The 18,756-nt window shown below is 40.5% G+C and overlaps 1 protein-coding gene across 1 annotated transcript in view; it reads left to right on the forward strand.

Moving 5' to 3' along the window:
* Window positions 1–18,756, forward strand: part of eys (eyes shut homolog) — a 161,923-nt gene that overhangs the window by 93,675 nt on the left and 49,492 nt on the right. The window contains exons 29-39 of the mRNA XM_070841569.1: window positions 1,548–1,719; window positions 2,069–2,147; window positions 2,606–2,805; window positions 7,767–7,891; window positions 8,460–8,584; window positions 9,012–9,225; window positions 14,385–14,575; window positions 14,737–14,828; window positions 17,225–17,375; window positions 17,525–17,637; window positions 17,988–18,232. Coding sequence (XP_070697670.1) covers window positions 1,548–1,719; window positions 2,069–2,147; window positions 2,606–2,805; window positions 7,767–7,891; window positions 8,460–8,584; window positions 9,012–9,225; window positions 14,385–14,575; window positions 14,737–14,828; window positions 17,225–17,375; window positions 17,525–17,637; window positions 17,988–18,232 — 1,707 coding nt within the window. The remainder of the gene's footprint in view (window positions 1–1,547; window positions 1,720–2,068; window positions 2,148–2,605; window positions 2,806–7,766; window positions 7,892–8,459; window positions 8,585–9,011; window positions 9,226–14,384; window positions 14,576–14,736; window positions 14,829–17,224; window positions 17,376–17,524; window positions 17,638–17,987; window positions 18,233–18,756) is intronic.

An 18,756-nucleotide genomic window follows, 5' to 3' on the forward strand; every position in this document is an offset into this window, starting at 1 on the left:
ATTCAAGGTATGTTGCCGGTAACGGGAGAATAATACGTGAGCAGGAGGTGACTTGAGGTAAAGAATTAGAGCTACAGAACTCAGAAATGCTTTAATGCGATGCCCAGTGACTACATACAGCATGTTCATATTTACCACCCCAGTTAGTCTGTGATCACTTGATATCGAAAGTTACTAAAGAGACTAAAGAGGGAAAACTTGTCATGGTGGTAAAGCAGCTTTTTCTGGACAGTATGCTCACTGATGTTAGGAGATGGTATTTTGCTCTTCAAGGACCCTACTGGTAGTTTTGCATCTATTAGTCCCTTAACTAGAAATTGTATATTCACAACAGTCACACTTGCTTTTTATACGCCCCCCTTATTAGATTTGCCGACCATTATTCATCAGTGTAATAGGAAAGTAAAGCTGAAGAGCTGTTGAGTGATAGATCTTGTATCTCAGGATCTTTAGACGTTGTTTGGCTTGGCTGACAGTAACTTTAAGACTTTTGTTATTGAGCTAAAACATCGGTCCAGTGTGGTTCTTTAGATTTTACGTCATCACTCTCAGTTGTGGGAGACATGGACAGACCTGACAGAAGGATTTCCTTTGGACAAACAGGACAAATAGGCTCTTAGTTTGAATGGATGTGACGTCCTTTAGTTCAGCCAAGTTTGTGATTTAATTTTCCTTAAAAGATCTGTCCTTGTGCAGCTTCAAATTCATCCAGGTTGCATGAAGATGCTACAGTAGGATTTTCTCTGCCTGAGATTTAGAAGCAGTCGATGTTAAGGTCAAGTATAAAGGAAAAAGAACGGCGGCCCAGTAAGTAGTGTGACCTGGATGTGAAACACAACCTCTAGACCTATTGGAAATAATGCTGACAAAGCAGTCTGTATAGTCAATGGGATACGTTACAGTTCATCTAATTGTTATACAGCCTGCCAACCCTGTTGTTATCATTTAATAATAAAGGTGTTTTCTTCTTTTTTATTATGATCAGAATGTCCAGTGAAAAGACAGAAACCAACAATGAATTTATCCTGGCAGGTCTTTGTAGCCGCAGCCTGATCTATTAGATTATCTCTGCCGTAGACCTTCCCTGCATCCGGACGGTATTAAGAACATATGAAAGAGCCACGCTGATGTATTATGTCAGCATATTCCCTCATTGCAGTAAACAAATCCTGTGTCGTTTTTTTTTTTTTCTCCTCTCAGGAAACAAACAAACTAACAAAACAGCGTAAAAAGGGGATCATGTCCCGGAGTGTGTGCAGTGGCGTCTCCAGAGATCCAAACTGCAGTCGGAGCAGAATTATCAAATCTCTTGTGAATGTCTAGGTTGTTTGTTAGTGTATAAAGACTTGCATAGATGTTTAGAAATTAGAAATTTAAATTAAATCCAGACGTGACAGCAGAATCAAATCTATTGTCCTGCCCCTCCACTATACATCTCATTGTTATGGGTTTTTTTTTAAACTGTTTGAGTGCTGAAATACTAAAAAGACCTTTTTCTCATTAAGTTAAATATGTAATGTTTCACTAAATTATGTTTCATTTCCTAGGGGCACGGTGTGAAGTTAACATCAATGAGTGCGTTTCAAACCCATGCCAAAATAGCGGGAGATGCATTGATGCGGCCAATCGATACCACTGCTTGTGTCCCGATGGCTTTACGGGGGTCCATTGTGAAGCCAACATTGATGAGTGCGTGTCAGCACCTTGTCTTCATGGGAGGTACAGATTTTTCTCTGTCATCTCAAACAGAAAATACTGCAAACTGAGCAGAAATTGCATGAAATTATTTTTAATTACACACCTTGCCGGCGCAGTGAGTGGAAACATATGTCACATGTTGTAAGGAGCTAAAGTGATGCACTTACAGGTTGTCTCTGAGGTCTCTAAATTATAGTCATTAATTTCGTTGAACGAGCAATACTCATTAATTCAAAAGACCGTGTCTCTCTGAGGATTCTGCATGAATTACACAAAAGATGTATATGTATGAATGCTTTTTAGTTGATTTCATGAAGTGGTGTTACTTTGGTGAGTAAAGTCTAACCCCCCTCTGTTGTGGCCTTCTCAGCTGCGAGGATGCCGTGTTTTCATTCTCCTGTGTTTGTGAATCTGGATGGACTGGCAGCAGATGTGAAACAAACATTGACGTGAGTTGAGCTTTATTGATAAGCCTGCTTGGTGTCAGGAGAGTTTTGTAATCTTTGCGTGGCCTTTGGTATCACTAGCTATTGATTTCTCTGCGAGATCAGTCGGCTGAACTACCAGGATCATGTAAGCATTGTACAAATACTTGATTAAAAGAAATTGCTTAGTTTAATGCCTAATTGATTTAAACCACAGCTTGTGCTGGACTCTAGAGATAAAAAGGCGAGTTGCTAACAGGCTCTCTGTGAGCCTTTAGTTGAATGGATCATCTGATCATCTGTTTTTTAACTACAAACAATTCATTTTAAACAAAAGTTGTTGTTTTTTTTTCTTTTTCTAACCACACGTTGCACCTTTTACGTCGCAAATCATCAATTTTATGGTTAAATCTGTCAAAAATATTTAGTGTCATCCTTCAGTGCTTCTCTCCTTTGCATGTCTGATGTCTTCTCATTCACAGGACTGTGTTTCCAGCCCCTGTTTGAATGGAGGTTCATGTGTGGATCTCCTAGATAAATACGCCTGCTTCTGTCAGGAAGGTTACTCAGGGAAAAGTTGTGAGAACGATGTAGATGTCTGCAAAGACGCCATTTCGAACGTCTCGCTGTGTTTCAATGGAGCCACCTGCCTTGATGGTGATGGATCAAACTTCACATGCAGGTGAGCGGGTCCACTGTTTTTAGTCTTTTATTGTTTCGATGTAATGATACAGAGACGTTGTTCCTGGTTGGAGTCGTTGTAATACGGGTTTATTGCAACATCATGCTCAGCTGAGTGCACCATGAATGTTTAAATGTGTCTTCAGCACATTTCAGACTCAACAAAATATAAAAAAATACTTGAAAAATTGGAAGTTGCATCTTCCCCAGTGTCAGGGTTCATGCATCTTGTCTCACAAGAATGGTGCTACAGTATATCTGCACTCTCATACGCAGTAGCAGTCCTCCTGATTGGTTGCAAGTAAATCAGTACTTTTTAATTGCTGACATGCTCTCCCTTGAGTGATGAAGTGTATCTGAATACAAGGTGTATGTAGTAAGAGCGTGCAGATTGGATAGAGCAGCTACCTGGGTGCCTTGCAGTTAATTACATTGTCTAACCTTGTGCTGATGTGCTGCTGTACGCTCAGTGTCACGATTTAATGTATCCTAGACTGCCACATCTCCAATAGGGTGGTGAACTGTGCAGTGCTGTATATTGATGCACTGGACTGTCTACTGCTTCAGCACAGCATTTTTTATGCTTACTTCATCGCAGGCTAATTTGTACATATATTACAGGGAGGTAATATAGTGTATGTTTTGCATTTATAGATAAATGTGCACAAGGACAAAGGTGTGGCGTTTCATGGCTAACAATGTCATCTAGTGCCCTGCTGATCTGCAGCATGATGAGTGTGCACTTTCCAGAACAGAGGATTCTTTTGCTGAATTTGGACATCAAATTAAATCTATTGGGCTCTTTGTTATTAACTGGTTAAAATGGGAGATGCTCCATGCATAGAAGTGTTTCTCTCCTGGGTGCAGGGTAAACCAATCAATGTTGCAGCACCCACCAGGATAAGAGGATTGATCACTAATTTATTAACGGATTCCTTTAAAAACAAAAAGGAGCGATCTATGTGTTTTGCATGTTGCTTCATCAAATTCGCTCTGTGCTTGATTGCTCTCAAACAAATCAAGTGCTGATTAGAGGAGAGTCTAACCGGTTCACAATCTCCCACACAAATGCACCTCAGAAAGTCAACAGAAACAGGCAAGAGCAACTATAATTCTACCACACACACGTAGATATAAATGTTCCATTTCCATTTCCATAAGATAATGAGATACAGTTATTGGCAGGATACAAAAATCTGGCTGTTCCATATCCAGTACTGCAGAGGAGGAGTGGATCCAGAATGCATGCAGGGAGGCGATATAGTGTATGTTGTACATTTATAGATAAATGTGCAAGGACGAACTTATAGCATGTGATGTCCTTACAGCATGTCCTTTAGTGTCCTGCTGATCTGCAACATGATGATTATGTGTGTGTGTGTGTGTGCACTTTACAGAACACAGGATTCTTCTGCTGAGTTTAGACATCAAATGAAATCTACTGAGCTTTAAGTTAATAACGTTTAATTATCAAATTCTGCACAGTAGAAATATAGTTGCTGTTATAGTTGACTTTTGGAAGTGTATTTGTATTAGGGAAGGTGAACCTATTAGACTCTTCTTATTAGCACCTGATTATTTACATGGATGGTTCAGATATACTCAAGTGGGGTTATATGAGACACTAATCCATAGCTGGTGTATTTCTCACAGTAGATTGTGGTCTGCACGTTCCCAGTTTGGAGGAGGAGGAGGTAGGAGGCCCGGCAGAGACGATAAGCAATGTGCTGCTCTGGACAGGGTCAGCAGGAAAATGTATTTTAGCCACCTAAAAAAGGCAATCCTAAAAGTGTATGCTATATTTAGAATATTCTCTCTCTGCTTTACCTTACTGACAGACGACCCTTTCCGACGGAGGTGGTTCTGTCTTTCTCTCCCCTCGCTCCAAAGTCACCAGACTCCATCGACATCATCAGTAATTTTACTTCAGAGAACACGAGAGGTGGTTGTCTACTGCTGCCTCAATCAATGAACTACCATGTTAGTTCACATTTGAAATAACCATTTGTTGTTGCAGCCACTCACGATGGCCACCACCTACCAGCCTCTTGGCTGCCGGCCAACTGGGAAAAGCTTCCCAGGCGTCCTAGCCATTGGGAGTCTCTTCCTGTTTCCTGAAAGGGCTTGTTAGGGTTAGGGCTCTGCGTCCACTACTTTATTATCAAGGGGGATTTAATTTCAGCCAAGTACCCAGCAGGGGCCCTGTGAGGATCCACCATGGATCCTGTCATGGCCCAGCCGCTGATTCTTGGATGGCTGCATCTGTAAAACACCAAAGTCACATAATAACACAAGCAAACTACCCACTTGAGGCACCAGTGGAACAGCAACTAACAGTTCTAAATATAGCATACACTTAAATAGTTTTTTTTTTTTTTAGGTGTTTACATTTTTTCTGCTGACCCAGCAACCACAGTGTCTTGGCCAAGACTTCTACGTGCTTAATCTACTTTAAGCAACACAGTACAGTACAATACTATGGATAAATACCTCATACAACCCCACTTCATATAATCTGAACATTCCCTTTAAAGGTAAACCTGATGGCAATCAATCACAGAGTCAATCTGATGAACAGCACTGCTTGTTTTTAATGTAACCTCTTCTGAAAGTGATATACGGTGATATAGTATCCAGATGTGGGCTGGAATATTGATTTATTGTGGCTTTAGTTAGAGTAGTCACTAATTCTTTCACCTCAAAGTTTGATTTGGGGTTCATTTAAAATATATTAATGCATATCACACCACCAGAAAACATCAAAACAGATTTAGTTGTTGTCTAATTTTAGTTTTTCAGGTGTTAAAACATTTGTTGGTGTTTGTTTTGGGCAACAACAGGTTCCAATCTTGTTTTTTAGTGGAGGAAGCTACCCTCCCGTTTACATTTACATCATGGACTGCGACTTAAAAATCACATTAAAAGATTTTTGGAGAGCCGAGCACACTTTGTACATCCACATATTTTTTCACTTGAACGGAGAGGGTTTGGTCAGGCTAGCACACTGACTAATGGCCTAAAATGTAAAATCAGTCATGCATTAGTTTCTTGGCCAGACCACATCTACAATACATGAAACAGAGTGTTGTTTTATCTGCATGTTATGTGTGAAGTGGTACATATTCAGTTCTGCACCTGTTCAGCAAAGCACTCCATTCTCTCCCTGTTATGGTGGTCAGCCCAGAGGTTGTGCATGAAATCCCCGATGTTGTAGTGTTACATGATTAAATCAACTGTACCTCACAGATCTCAGCTTACAACAGAGGTCAAATTCCCAAACTGGAATTTTAGCCTCATGAATAATAAACTCAAATCTGGGCAAGAAGCTTTTCTTTTTAGGTGCAAGCTTGCAGTTAGAGACCTTTTACTACCTGTTCATGCCTTGAAGAAGGTCTCTGACCAAAATATTCTTGCACAGATTTAAGTGTGTGGGTGATTTTTTTATTTTTTGTATTTAGTTTTGATATTTTTTTTAGCACCAGCACCTCGGCTGAGTCTGATACAAGGTGAGAGGTGTATTTATCCTCACAAATAATGCAAGAGTTTGTTAGAATTTACTGGAACATAAAAAATGGTCAGGCTTTTGGAAATGTGAGAATCTGACATGTTTTGTTTTTTTTCCCCATCGTTCTGCTTTCGTAACCTTTCCTGACATCAAATATTCCCAAAGAGTTGGTTTGAGGTCTGGTGACAGTGAATTAGATTTAGAATTAGGTTTTCCTTGGCCTCGGGTAGCTTTGAAGCATGATCAGGCTCATTGTCCCACTGGGAACGGGACGTGGAGAATTGAGAGGAACCTCCCTTTGCTCAAGGTGTAGCTTATCCTTTGCAAATCACCAACTCCATTACTGCACCTAAATATTTCTTCTTTGTTTACCTGTGGATTTTATACACTGCTGATTTAATCCATTCTGTTTTATCTTCCCCTCAAATAAGGTCTCAAAGTCTGTGATCTGTAAACTAAAGTTTTCAGCAGTGTAGGGAGCCTAATTTAGTTCAGCTATGGACAAAACAGCCAGGGCCCGTAGTTGGAGGACATTGCATGTGCAACTTCATCTGTTGACCACCCAGATCAGTGTTCTTCTCTCAGGCTCTTATTATTCTGTAGGTGTGATAAAACATATGATAAAGAACAAAATTGGCGTTCAACAAAGTCGCCCTGTAAAATTCATCATTCAGTCACAGGAACATAAATTACTATATGCGTCTTGCATAGGAGTGATGTAGATGTTATTATATGCTAACAGATGATTATGTCCTCTGTCCATCATAAGGATATTACACAGGGCTTTAAATGATCAATAATTTAACGTAAAGAGAGTAAAAGATGTTGGCAAATGTGCATCCTGTATTATTGATTGCTCCTAACGCACAAACCAGCAAGCAAGATTTTATTTATTCTGTTTCCTAAAGAAAACAATTCCAGTTACATCACTGGCTGGATAATGCATCAATTATTTCTGATGAGCAACATTACATTTCAGCTCGTCTATATTGTAATGCAGCTCCGCTTTCACGAGAGAGAGAGATGTAATAATAAGGAATTTCACAGCTAATAATCGTGTTATTTATGAGCGAGATGATGTCAGAGAGATGTTTTTGGTTTTGGTATATATTTTATAGGATTTTGAGACTCCATGGTTCCACATTTTATCGAGCAAAGTGCATGAACAACCCACCACCACTCATCAATTTTAATTGGACCCACTCTTCAGTTTATCACCTGTTTTTTTTTTTTTTTTTGGTTTTCAGAGCCCCTGTCTCAAGATTCTAAAAACTGTCTGTTTTTAATAACATATTCTGAAAAAAGAAGCAACAACTGACCAGAAAAAGTTGTTGTACGTTTTGATAAATAATGAAAACAAGCAGTTCTTAGAGATGCAGTGTGTCACACCGACAAGAGGGAAGTGACAGCCCTGCGAGACAGGCTCACGGTTTTGAAAGTATGATATGTTTCCTTAGCTGTCCACCAGGTTTCATGGGGGACTTCTGTGAAGTGGATGTTAACGAATGTTGCTCAGCGCCCTGCCTCAACGGTGCCATTTGCCAAGATCTTATTAATAGCTACATCTGCCACTGCAGATCAGGTAAGTCACTCATCAGGCATCCTGTGAGCTTTTCCATTTACTTTGAAATGAAGCAACCAAAGCAGTTTATTTTCTTTTGTAAGACCTATTACAGCAAACCTTTGTGGCTCATGAACAAGATCACCAAGACGCAGCGCTCAGTACGACCGTCTTTTACTGTGCCCCAGATGTGGTAGAGTAGTTTTCCATATGTAAACCATGATAATACTTATAGAAGGGCCATTTTGGATTGAAAGGGGCCACATAAAACGTCGCTAAAGGTTACTATAATGCATACATAGCTTTTGTGCCTCAAAGCCATTCAAAAGTCATCTACTTTTCTCCAGGGAGGAATTTGTAGTCATACAGTACTAAAAAAGACAGTGATAAAAAGACGATACAGCCTTGGCTCATTAAAATGTATGTGGCATCTTACTCTTTAGTGAAAGCCTTTTCTTGTCTTTGTATGTGTGTGAACCCAAAAAGAAGCAAATCAATGTAGGAGAGTCTGATTGATATTCACTTCAGAGGGTGGAAGTGGGAGAGCCTGGGCTCACCACGGCACTCTGTGGGCTTTTGTTCCTGGCAGGTTGGACAGGCCTTCACTGTGAGGATGACATTAATGAGTGCCTTCCACAGCCCTGCAACCAGGGGATATGCATTCAGAATGATCCGGGCTATGGCTACACCTGTTTCTGTCGTCCTGGATTTGTGGTAAGGCTCCCCACCTTATTCCCCACCCCCATCTGTGTTTTTTTTTTTTGTGTGTGTGTTTTTTTTCTTGCACTCTCAACTTTTGAGTCCTCGGCACCAATTTATTGAACTGTTAAAAATGTCTTTCTCTTTATTGTTTAAACTCTGATCATGTCAGTCATATTTTTAGTCCCATTGTGATGCAGGTAAATCTATTATTCTTACAACCCCAAAAAGTTACGTTGGAAAAAAATGAAATAAATAAAAAATGAAATAAATCAGATACTATTTCGCATCACTTTAGTCTAAAAAGCTTTGTTTTTGTTGCATAATGCTCCCAACGTCATGCCTACTTTGTAATTCAAGCTGTAAACATTACGTCCCATCTAACATTTCATCACAGAATTGCACCGCATTTCTAAAGGTTGTTTATTTTATATATACACAGGGGAAGAACTGCGAGCGCAACTATGATGACTGCCTGTTGAATCCATGTCCAGAAGCATTTTCCTGTGTAGATGGCATCAACAAGGTCAGCTGCCTGCCTCCTGTTACAGATGCTGTTCCCTTGGCGACAGTAGTCAAGAATATCACTCGCGGCTCCACACCCAGAGTGCCGACGCCGACACTCAGCCCGGCCCCAGCCGCTGAGCAACCCACAGGTACAGACAAACAAGTGCATGCAGTTTAGTATGTCCATTATTTACTATGACTGTTTTACTCCGCTGCAGCTCAGAGGTTAATATTGCACCTTTTTCTCCGCTAAATTTACTGGTTGTGTTTCAGAATTTATTCGAAGAGCATATGATGAGTTTATGAAACACAATGCACGGCCACAGATTAAACCAACTTTTTTTGGCTCAGCTTGTGATTCCTTGCAGAAAGGCGGTGTCTTGGCGGGACACCTTGTCACATTTTAGATGAGTTTCATCAAAGAGTCATTTCCCTTCACATTGTTTCATCCAAATAACTGCTTGAGGCCCAAAGGCATCCAATATTTCTCAAAAAGCAAATGATTAGAGAAAAGTATTAAAAAAAAATCCATATTTCTGCAGCAGCACTGAGTGTTTTCATCTTTTCTAACCCATTCATCATCCCACGACCCCTGGGAGTTCTATTGTGGCCATTTTGAGGGCCCCTGACCCCTCTGGTTGGGAAGCACTGGGCCAGAGTAACTAACTGACTGCATCTAAAATAGATAAACAAGCTCCAACTTGACCAGCTTTCACAGTAATAACAATCTAAGGATAAAATATTCTGTAATATAACCACTCAAAGGGGCCTTTTTTCCTGTGGACGTTACAGTGTTGTGTTGTTACTTTTATTTAAAGGATATTTTTCTTCTTCCACCACTGTGTGAACATGCTGCAGTAACCTCACGCTCTATTAAGTGTTTCAGTTTTGCTTTATTTCAAACGTTTTTTCATTATAAACTCGTCCGTGTGTTCAGGATTGTTCTGCTTACTTTCAATGTTAACTTTCTTACATGAGGAAGAACTTTAGATCGATATAGTTATGAGTTTATGTCCTGGAAATCAGACCGGCTTCTGGAAGGGGACATTTTGATGGACAATTATTTCATTACCAAGAATAGCACCTGTTAGCGTAATGATAGATCAACTAAATATGGCAGTGCATCATCTCAAATGAATGTTTCTCAATCAGGCCATAGCTCCCATTACTATGCTATTACTTCCATTAACATTATGTGTGCAAGAAAAGGACACTAAATTATTTAAGTTGATAAGCCATTACACCAATCAATTTGTACTGAAGGTGGTGTAGGGATTTATTATTTGACAAATCATGGCGCTGTCCTTCCATTGTCCTTGCTACCAAACATTTTCAGTGCACGAGGCTTGCCAGTTCTGAATGAGAGGAAACCCCCACTGAGCTGCTCCTCCAAATGTGATTTTACAGCCTTTGGAAGATAGCAGGAAATGATATATTAGGTTTGATTGAGAGATTGTCATAGTTTGTGCAGCTGTGGTGGAGAAAACATCATGTTAAAAGCTCGTGTTGTATTGGCCACTAAAGTGCATTTTCTATTTCTATTTGAGAACAATAATTTCAAAGAGTGATAAGTCCAATCATTACTTGTCCCCATATCCTTTAACACTCAAATGACAGACACAGAACACAATATGCTATACACTGTTGGTATTGGGTTCACTCATCTGTGAGAGGAGGAATGGGGACCACTGGCCATATTGTTACTCCTTGACAGATGAGGTCCGTCTAGCTTTGAAACTGTTCACAGAGCTGTAAAACAGATCTATTGAACACAGACGAGCTCAGACCAATTCAGTGCGACACTCTTAAAAACACTGTGGCCCAAACTTAATGGAGTCCTCCCTGCTGCACCTGATCCAGCCCTCATTCGGTGCACATAGCGCTGGCTTAGAGGGGGTTAAATGGACACACACGACACTGGTAATGAAAAACAAACGCAAGCTTCTGCACACCGAAACACAGTTCTTTACTTGTTTACATATAAGTGCATAATCAAAGTAAATAAGTTTTAAAGTAAGAGGAAAGTCATGAGCTGATCTAACTAGGTCACCATCTAAACGCGTGCAGTGCCCTTGGTGCTGCTTGAAATAGACTCAGACAGTGCTCCTTTAAACCTAAGACGTCTCAATAACCTTTGAAATATACCAAGTCAATGGGAATTTACACATAAAGGGAGTAGTTTGGTTGGTCCGCTGAGTGGAGGGTGCAATTTCCTGCTAACAACTAAACGTGTGAATTGTATATATGTATAATTCACGTGTGTGTGTGTGTGTATACATATAGATAAACCTGATTCCATGGATTGATTGAGATGATTGTCTTCAGGGTTTCTTCTATTTTTACATCACTGTAAATGCAACGCTGCACTCCTCAGTACGTTTGGTGTACAATAAAAGAGCTGATGGGAATCTAAAAAAGGACGGCGCTGGTGGAGGGAGGCTTACTCCAGCTAAGCCACGTTTTGGTTGACTTTCCTTGGAGTGATCGCCACAGCACAGGTGAAGCTGTTATCTTTCCCTGCCACGTGTAGCAGAAATGAAATTACTTAAGCTCTTCAAAATCAACTTGATGAGTAAGAGGTTAGTCAGAGGTTCCTTTTGAAACATGCAGTAGCTGTCTTGGGGCAGTCACCTTGTTAACCTTCAGCTTAGCATGCATGCGTTTGTTCTTTGCAGCACTACCTCATGTTAGCCATGTTAACCTGCTTTTCTAAAGGCGGTTTTGTAATTGAGTCGGCAGTGCCTGATCAGTGTGCCTACAACCTATTTGATGTACTCAGTGACACAACTTTGCCAGTGACTCATAATGACATTCGCATGATGCGCACGGTTATGAATATTCATGAGGAAAAAAAAGGCTCAGCAGGATGAAAAAAAAAAAGCAGCGTCTAAATTTGTCATTTCAGCTGCAGTTTGTGGCCCGTGTGCTCCTGTACACTAACTGTCAGCGCGGCACACTGCAGTCATTGTGTCAGTTATTTTTAAAACCAAACACCAAAGATAAAATTAGACACATTAGATTTTAAAAGAAAGCCATACTGTATATCTAAGATTTCATTCCTCTGCGTATATTTCAGCACTATGATGATATCCAACTAAATCTTCCTACATTTATACCTTGAATATACCACATTTTCTGCCAGTGTTGTAGGTACAGTACAAAATGACCTTTTGCCTTCCCCCAGGGCTTTGAAATTGCAAGGGTCTAAGAACGGTCCTCAGCAGTATTTTATCTCTGTCCTGTGACAAGTTCAATCAGTCAGTCTATTACCGTACCCAATAAATCAGGGACAAAACAGGACTTGCATACTGGCTTTTTTGAAATAAATGGGACATTTAGTCCATATCAATTAAATCTCACCATCCAAAGTCTATCCTCATATTAATTGATCTTAACTTAATACTTCTCCAAATATATTTTCCTAGTGGAATTTCTTGTACGTTGACCCGCCGGACTTGCTGATGCTCACGGTGCTGCAACATCAAACTCACACCTTTCCAAGTTACATTAAATATGACTGGTATCAATTTTCTCACCCCTTTTATGGTCATGTATTAAGGCAGGCCCTAATTAAATCTTTTCTCTCCTGTGAAAGTGGAAAAGCTTTTGAACGAGGCAGAGTGGCGACAAAACCCCTTGGTCAGCATGATTTTAGCTCTTTTTTTCATGATAACATTTAAGGAAACGTTGATGCCGTTGCATGGCGAGATGTTGAAAGTGAAGAAAAATAGGATCCAGTTTACATTGTTCACATTTACAATTCAAATCTATCCTGACTACTAACGTGAAACGTGTGGGTGAAAAATCTGGTGTGAGAGTGGAAGGTAGTGGTAAAAACAGGAGACCTTTGAAGGAGAGACTGAAGCTAACTGCTAATGAGGTATGATACTGCCTCCTGGCAACAGCCTCAGACTGCATCAAAGACTACAACAGACTAAACAAGGCTTTAAAATTAATGAATAGCTTTGTCTCTGAGGGGTTATTTTCCATCATCAGCACTGGCAAACCCCACTGTCAGGATTGAAGCAGAGGACCGCGCTGCATTGTTGCTACGTGCATTTATCCTCATTAAACAGATCACAGTGGGTCTGCTGCTGATAATTCTCACTTTTTTTTTTGTCAGGGTATTTTCCTCAGGGTATTGGTCATATTGCTCTCCAGAGAAAATGGGGTTATTTAGGTTAGCTTGTTCGCCAAATGCACTTAGGGCCCCACTGTCAGATCAAAGGGGATCTGGCCTATTAGAGCTCGACGTGTAACAAATATTGATAAAGGTCTCACTTGCAGCTGTCCGTTTAATCATGGCAGCGGCTTTAAAGGAGTGTTGCAGATTTCTCTAGTGTAATGATCTTTTTTTTTTTTTTTCCCCAGATAAGAACAGACAGGCCATGAGACAGGTGCATCTAGGAATGCTTTTCATTTTAACAGGTTCTCCGGTTTGACTTTTCTGCAACAAATTGCACTACTTCCTTCAAATGAGAAATATATTGAGCATGAGCACCCCTAATGCTTGTCTCCAATTGCAGTCTGAGTGAGTCTTTTAAGTTTGTCTGCGTCACTACCCCCAATAAGCTTGCGGGCAGTGGAACTTTTACTGAAATATCCCATAATTGCCTATTCTCATGGATGATATAGGCCAAGTTATTCCACTATAAAATGAGGCATGTAATAAACTTGTATGAGTACGTTCATTTCAGCCAAGACTCCTCTCTCGGCTAATATAGTGCCATTTGCATGCTTCACAGCTTTTTGGCAAATAAGGCTATTTACAGTATGCCTATACAGTGAGCAAGCAGGAAAAACTGTGACACCACCAACAGCCCTAAAAGCCTTTTTTTCTGCTTGCAAAGTAATAATGACTGAGTTTTTGCCTTTACTTCCCACGCTGAATTGCGTGCACATGCGTGCTTGTCTCTTTAAGATGTATTCCATCTATGTTACCAAGGTTATTTGACGGATGCAGGTCACATTTACGTTTTATGCAGCAACAAACAACTGAGTGATAAAAGCAAAACGTCCATGTTCAAGCCTCAGTGGCAGCAAGCATCTGCCCTGCTGAGGCGTCCGCCGCCAAACTCTAAATCTCTAATAATTCTGAGGTTGCTGTTCTGTGTCTCACCCTGTGCACTGACCTCCCTGTGGAGGAAGTGAATAAAAAGCTGAATTCTTCTTTCAGGGATCAATAGAGAATCTAGAGAGAGTCTACCGTTAAGATGCATAAACTGCAGTCCGCCGTGCTTTTGTTGACACACACCCCCACCCCCCCCCCACCAATTTCAGCTTTCTGTATTTTTTCCTTATTTCCCAGATTCAAGCTATATTCACTACTTTGGGAATTCATACCTGGAGTTTGAGGGTATTGACCTCAGCGCACTCAACAACATTACTGTGAGATTTCAGACTCAAGTGGCCCAGGGAACCATCCTTTATGTGGACCAAGGACCTGCTAACGGGGATTTCTTTTTCATGAAACTCTTCATCTTGGATGGAATCCTGCAGGTAAAAACTCAAGTTAAATAGTTATTATGCACAATTATTTGCTAGATACATTTTCCTCATGTTTGCTTCTGGAGGAAAGCATTTGCATTGTCGGTTTCTACCATTCACAGAGGACTAACGTGAAAAAACACATGTTTAAACTCCTGTCTCAAATGTTTCAGTATGCCTTTTGCTGTAACGAAGAGGAAGAGGTTTCACGGATCACTACATTAATTCATGTTGATGACGGCGAGGTTCACATTGTTAATATCAGGTATGTTCTTTTCTGTATTCAGTTGACTTTGTTAATCTGGATTGTTCAGGTCAATTTTTATTCAGAATATTCATAGAGGCAGAAATGCTGCTGCAATGTGAGAAAAACGGCATGTTATATCAGAATTAAATACGTTTCAGTTTTATTTTACACACAGTTTTATTTTACTTTTAATTTACAGGGTCTATTAACAAAGACTTCAACCAGATGCCCTGTGCTATGTGTCTGCCTCAGGCAGGAGTGTATTTTTTCTATTGAGAAAAAAGAGGCTCATTCCTGATAAGCTACTTACTAATATACAAATTTTGTTCAAATAGTGTTCAAACCTCAGGTAGTATTAATTTGATCCTTGGTTATCCACTCATTTCAAGTGTGGCAGAATGTTTTTATAGAAGAGCTATAACTGATACCATGGGAGGATACATAATTGGCATGAATTACCAGACTGAGAATTTAGATTTTATTATGGATGGGCAAATGGTCTTACATTTTAAAGAACTAAAACAAACGTCAGAATGTGCCTATTAAAATGCATTAGTGATCACAGACCATGTTTTATTGGCTGTTCTAAAGTCTTCATTTGCAGTTTTTCATTACGAAAAGATTAACAAGCAAGAGCTGAGCACAAAATCAATGTTTAAATGATTTAAAGTGAGGCTGTGGCCCCTTTAGTTATATTGTTCCTAAGCCTATGTGCGATCTCGCTGCCAGCCCTCTCCATTATATTCTGACATGAGAAAGATTGTGGTTTGGTTTTAAGACATAAAGTTTATTATGTATGAGCTGGAAGCTGAAACAAAGTGGCTTATGTTCAGCTCATATCAAACGAGTTTACGTTGCATTCAAGGACTACAGAGACTTTATTTAACGCTGCAGTGAGGCCATGTCACCATTTTTAGCAGGAGTTCTGTTTGGACAAAGATAATGATTTGTAGGATCACTTTTGTTCAGCTGATCTAAAAAAACTGAGATCGACAGACTGAGAAAGAAATGATTTAAGGTTGTCTGGAGAAGAAGTTCTAGAGGCGATGAACACAGATAAAAGGTACGGCGCTGAAGGTGATTATGAACATACTGTGCCAAAGGTGAGCAAATTTTTTTTCCTGTCAAAACAAAGCTGAGTGGGAAGGTTGCCTCATGTTTCTTGGCAGAAAGCTGCACTGCCCTAAATATGCAAGTGCATCCAGAGAGGCCTATCAGGTTTAAGGGCTCCAAGGCTCCACCCCTGTTTTTTTTTCTGCAAGAAAAATACAACAGCAGTATGAATCAATCATAATGTTCTCTACCAACCCCTTAGAGACATTGCAAGAAAGAGAGCTGTCATAACTAGAGGGCTGGGAGTGTGGAAAAATGGCTCCTGGTGTCACAAAGCAAATTCTTTGTAATTGTCTGATGGCCGAGTACGTCCATCTTTGTCTGATTTGACCCAGAGCTACAACACCATGGCCATCCTCAACGTCACCGCCTAGCTCATTATAGACTTTTAATATATCTTCCCGTCAAAGACACTTTTCAATATGTTAAATAGAAACCCAGTGGGGCTGACTTCTCAAGGACAGTGAGCACAGTGCCCTCTGGCTGCTGGCCAGGCCGCTCTGGCAGACTGCTTCTAAATTAACCGCTTCTCCACGCTGGCTCCAGAGGAAGGACTTATGCAGCTCCGAGTTAGTGCCCCAAGTGTTTAGCCGGCATATGCAACAGCCTGCAAAGTACAGGCTTAACAAATCAGACTAGATTGCTTCGTGGACCTCCTAACTTCCACTCGGGGAACAAGGGGTATCTGGAGACGTTGGAGAGGAGACTGTGCGTCTGTGGCCTGAGTACCCTCAAGCTGCAGATGGTTAGTCCAGAATCTGCACTTAGGTAATTATCTCCTCTCCCCTGTTGTTTCAACGTGGAGAATTGGTTTTTGAAATCTATGAATGGCTTTGGGGTGTGTCCAAAATAGTTGTGTCAGGACGTGTAAAATACCCAGAGAAAACAAAATGGAGTTCAGCAGTAGCTCCTCAGACAAGGATTGTGATTAATGAATTTATCAACAGAGCAAACAAGACAATTCCACGCGTCTTTCACAGCGTGGAATTCACTGTTTCACAACAACTATTACCATTTCTGAATTTGACATGGCAACGTTTTTATGTATCAACAGTCAAAACCGTAAGAGATCAATATATATATTTACTTTTCTATCAAGGTCCCAACAGTTCCTTCCTTTTTTAACTTGCTGGAATGACTGGATGTTTTTCATATCTTTTCCTGACCTTCTACAGAGAGAGAAAGGGGACATACTTCTTCTCTTATTACCAAATGACATGACATGTTGACCACATTTACAGATGCAACAACTAGCGTGTCTGTTGTATATCTGACACGACATGTCGATACTCTTTTTCCAGACAACATCTGACCCCGTGTGAGGCTGAGCTAACCCTCTCTGGTTATGAGAAAATCAAAAGTACAGCAAGTAATTACTGGTTGGGGCACATCCTGCAAAGACTAAACCACATCTTCATCGGTGGTCTGCCGCAACAATATCCATCCAATCAGGTAAAACTTATTTAGTACTTTGTGGTTTCGCAACTACCAGCTGAATTTGTGAGGTTCTGAGAGTCAAAGGTTGCTTAAAAGGTGCATGAATGTTACTTGATATGTGGCAGAAAGTTCATCGTATTAATAAACTGTTTTTTTTCCCTCAGAGAGCAAAACCTTTCCACAACTACACTGGCTGCATTGAAGTACTTGAATTTAATAAACTACGGAGCTTTTCTACATCTGATGCCATCGCTGGTGGCAACGTAGACCAATGCAGGTAAAAACCAACGTGATCTCTTCTTTAGATTTGGTTTGTATCTAGAATTTGTTGGTTTTCTTTTATTAGTAAGACATGTTTTCATGGACCCATTCACAGAACTGATGGGAAACCCCCCCCCCAAACACACTTGAGTGTTAATATTTCAGTAGTTTGATCATTTAGAATAAAACACCCACCAGTAGTCACATTTTGCTTCATCTGCTGCAGATGGGAAACTCTCACCGTTTACTGTGATACATAGATGTGTAAAATCTATTTAATTCTTTTACCATTAACACCAAATAATTCTGATGTTAAATTGGATCTTTGCCGGCTTAAACCACCCAGACTTCTGTCTAATTTCACAGATATGCCATTGAAGCCTCCCCAACGAGTTCCTCAAGTTTGACAACTCAATCAACTGCCCCCCACACACTGAGCACGACGACGACAGCCCCCACACAAACACCAAAACATCCTCTGCAGGAACCTCAGGTTTGCCGTGACGGGCTTTGCCGCAACGGAGGAACATGTCATCAGCCGCAGCTGCCTGCTGGAGCTCTGCCGTCCTGTCACTGCCCTCTTCATTTTACTGGGACTTTTTGTGAGAAAGGCAAGTGTGGAGTTTTTTTTGGTTTTTGTTTTTGCTTCATATGTGATATATATTAATATTTCTACACATGCCGTAAAAAGCTTAAAGACGTGCTGCACTGTGACCTCCACAGTGGTATCATCAAGAGCCAGCCAACAAATTATGTTGGTTAATATATGCTGAGCCTCTTTGCTTAATAGGCTTCACTATGAGGGAGAATAGACTCAGCAGCAATAGGAATTTTGAGTGATGTGAATTATTCAGGATATGATTAATGAAATAAAAGATCCATATAAGCAGCTTGAGCCATCGCTGTGAGTCCATGTTCACCTCCAAAGCTCACTGAGAATGAGCATATGACCTTGCAGCACTTGCTCCCCATTCAGCTAAAGCTCTCACCCCTGTCCCCACCAAAAATATTTATTTTGAACCAATATCTCTCTCCAACGCTGAAATTAAAGGGACGGCAGGACTGGACACACATGCTAAGGAGGTTTCTTCTCAGTGCACTTAATGATGTAGCTGCTGACGTCCCTTTCTGCTTC

Source organism: Pempheris klunzingeri, chromosome 12, assembly GCF_042242105.1.
Source record: "Pempheris klunzingeri isolate RE-2024b chromosome 12, fPemKlu1.hap1, whole genome shotgun sequence".
In the NCBI taxonomy this organism is placed as follows: domain Eukaryota; kingdom Metazoa; phylum Chordata; class Actinopteri; order Acropomatiformes; family Pempheridae; genus Pempheris; species Pempheris klunzingeri.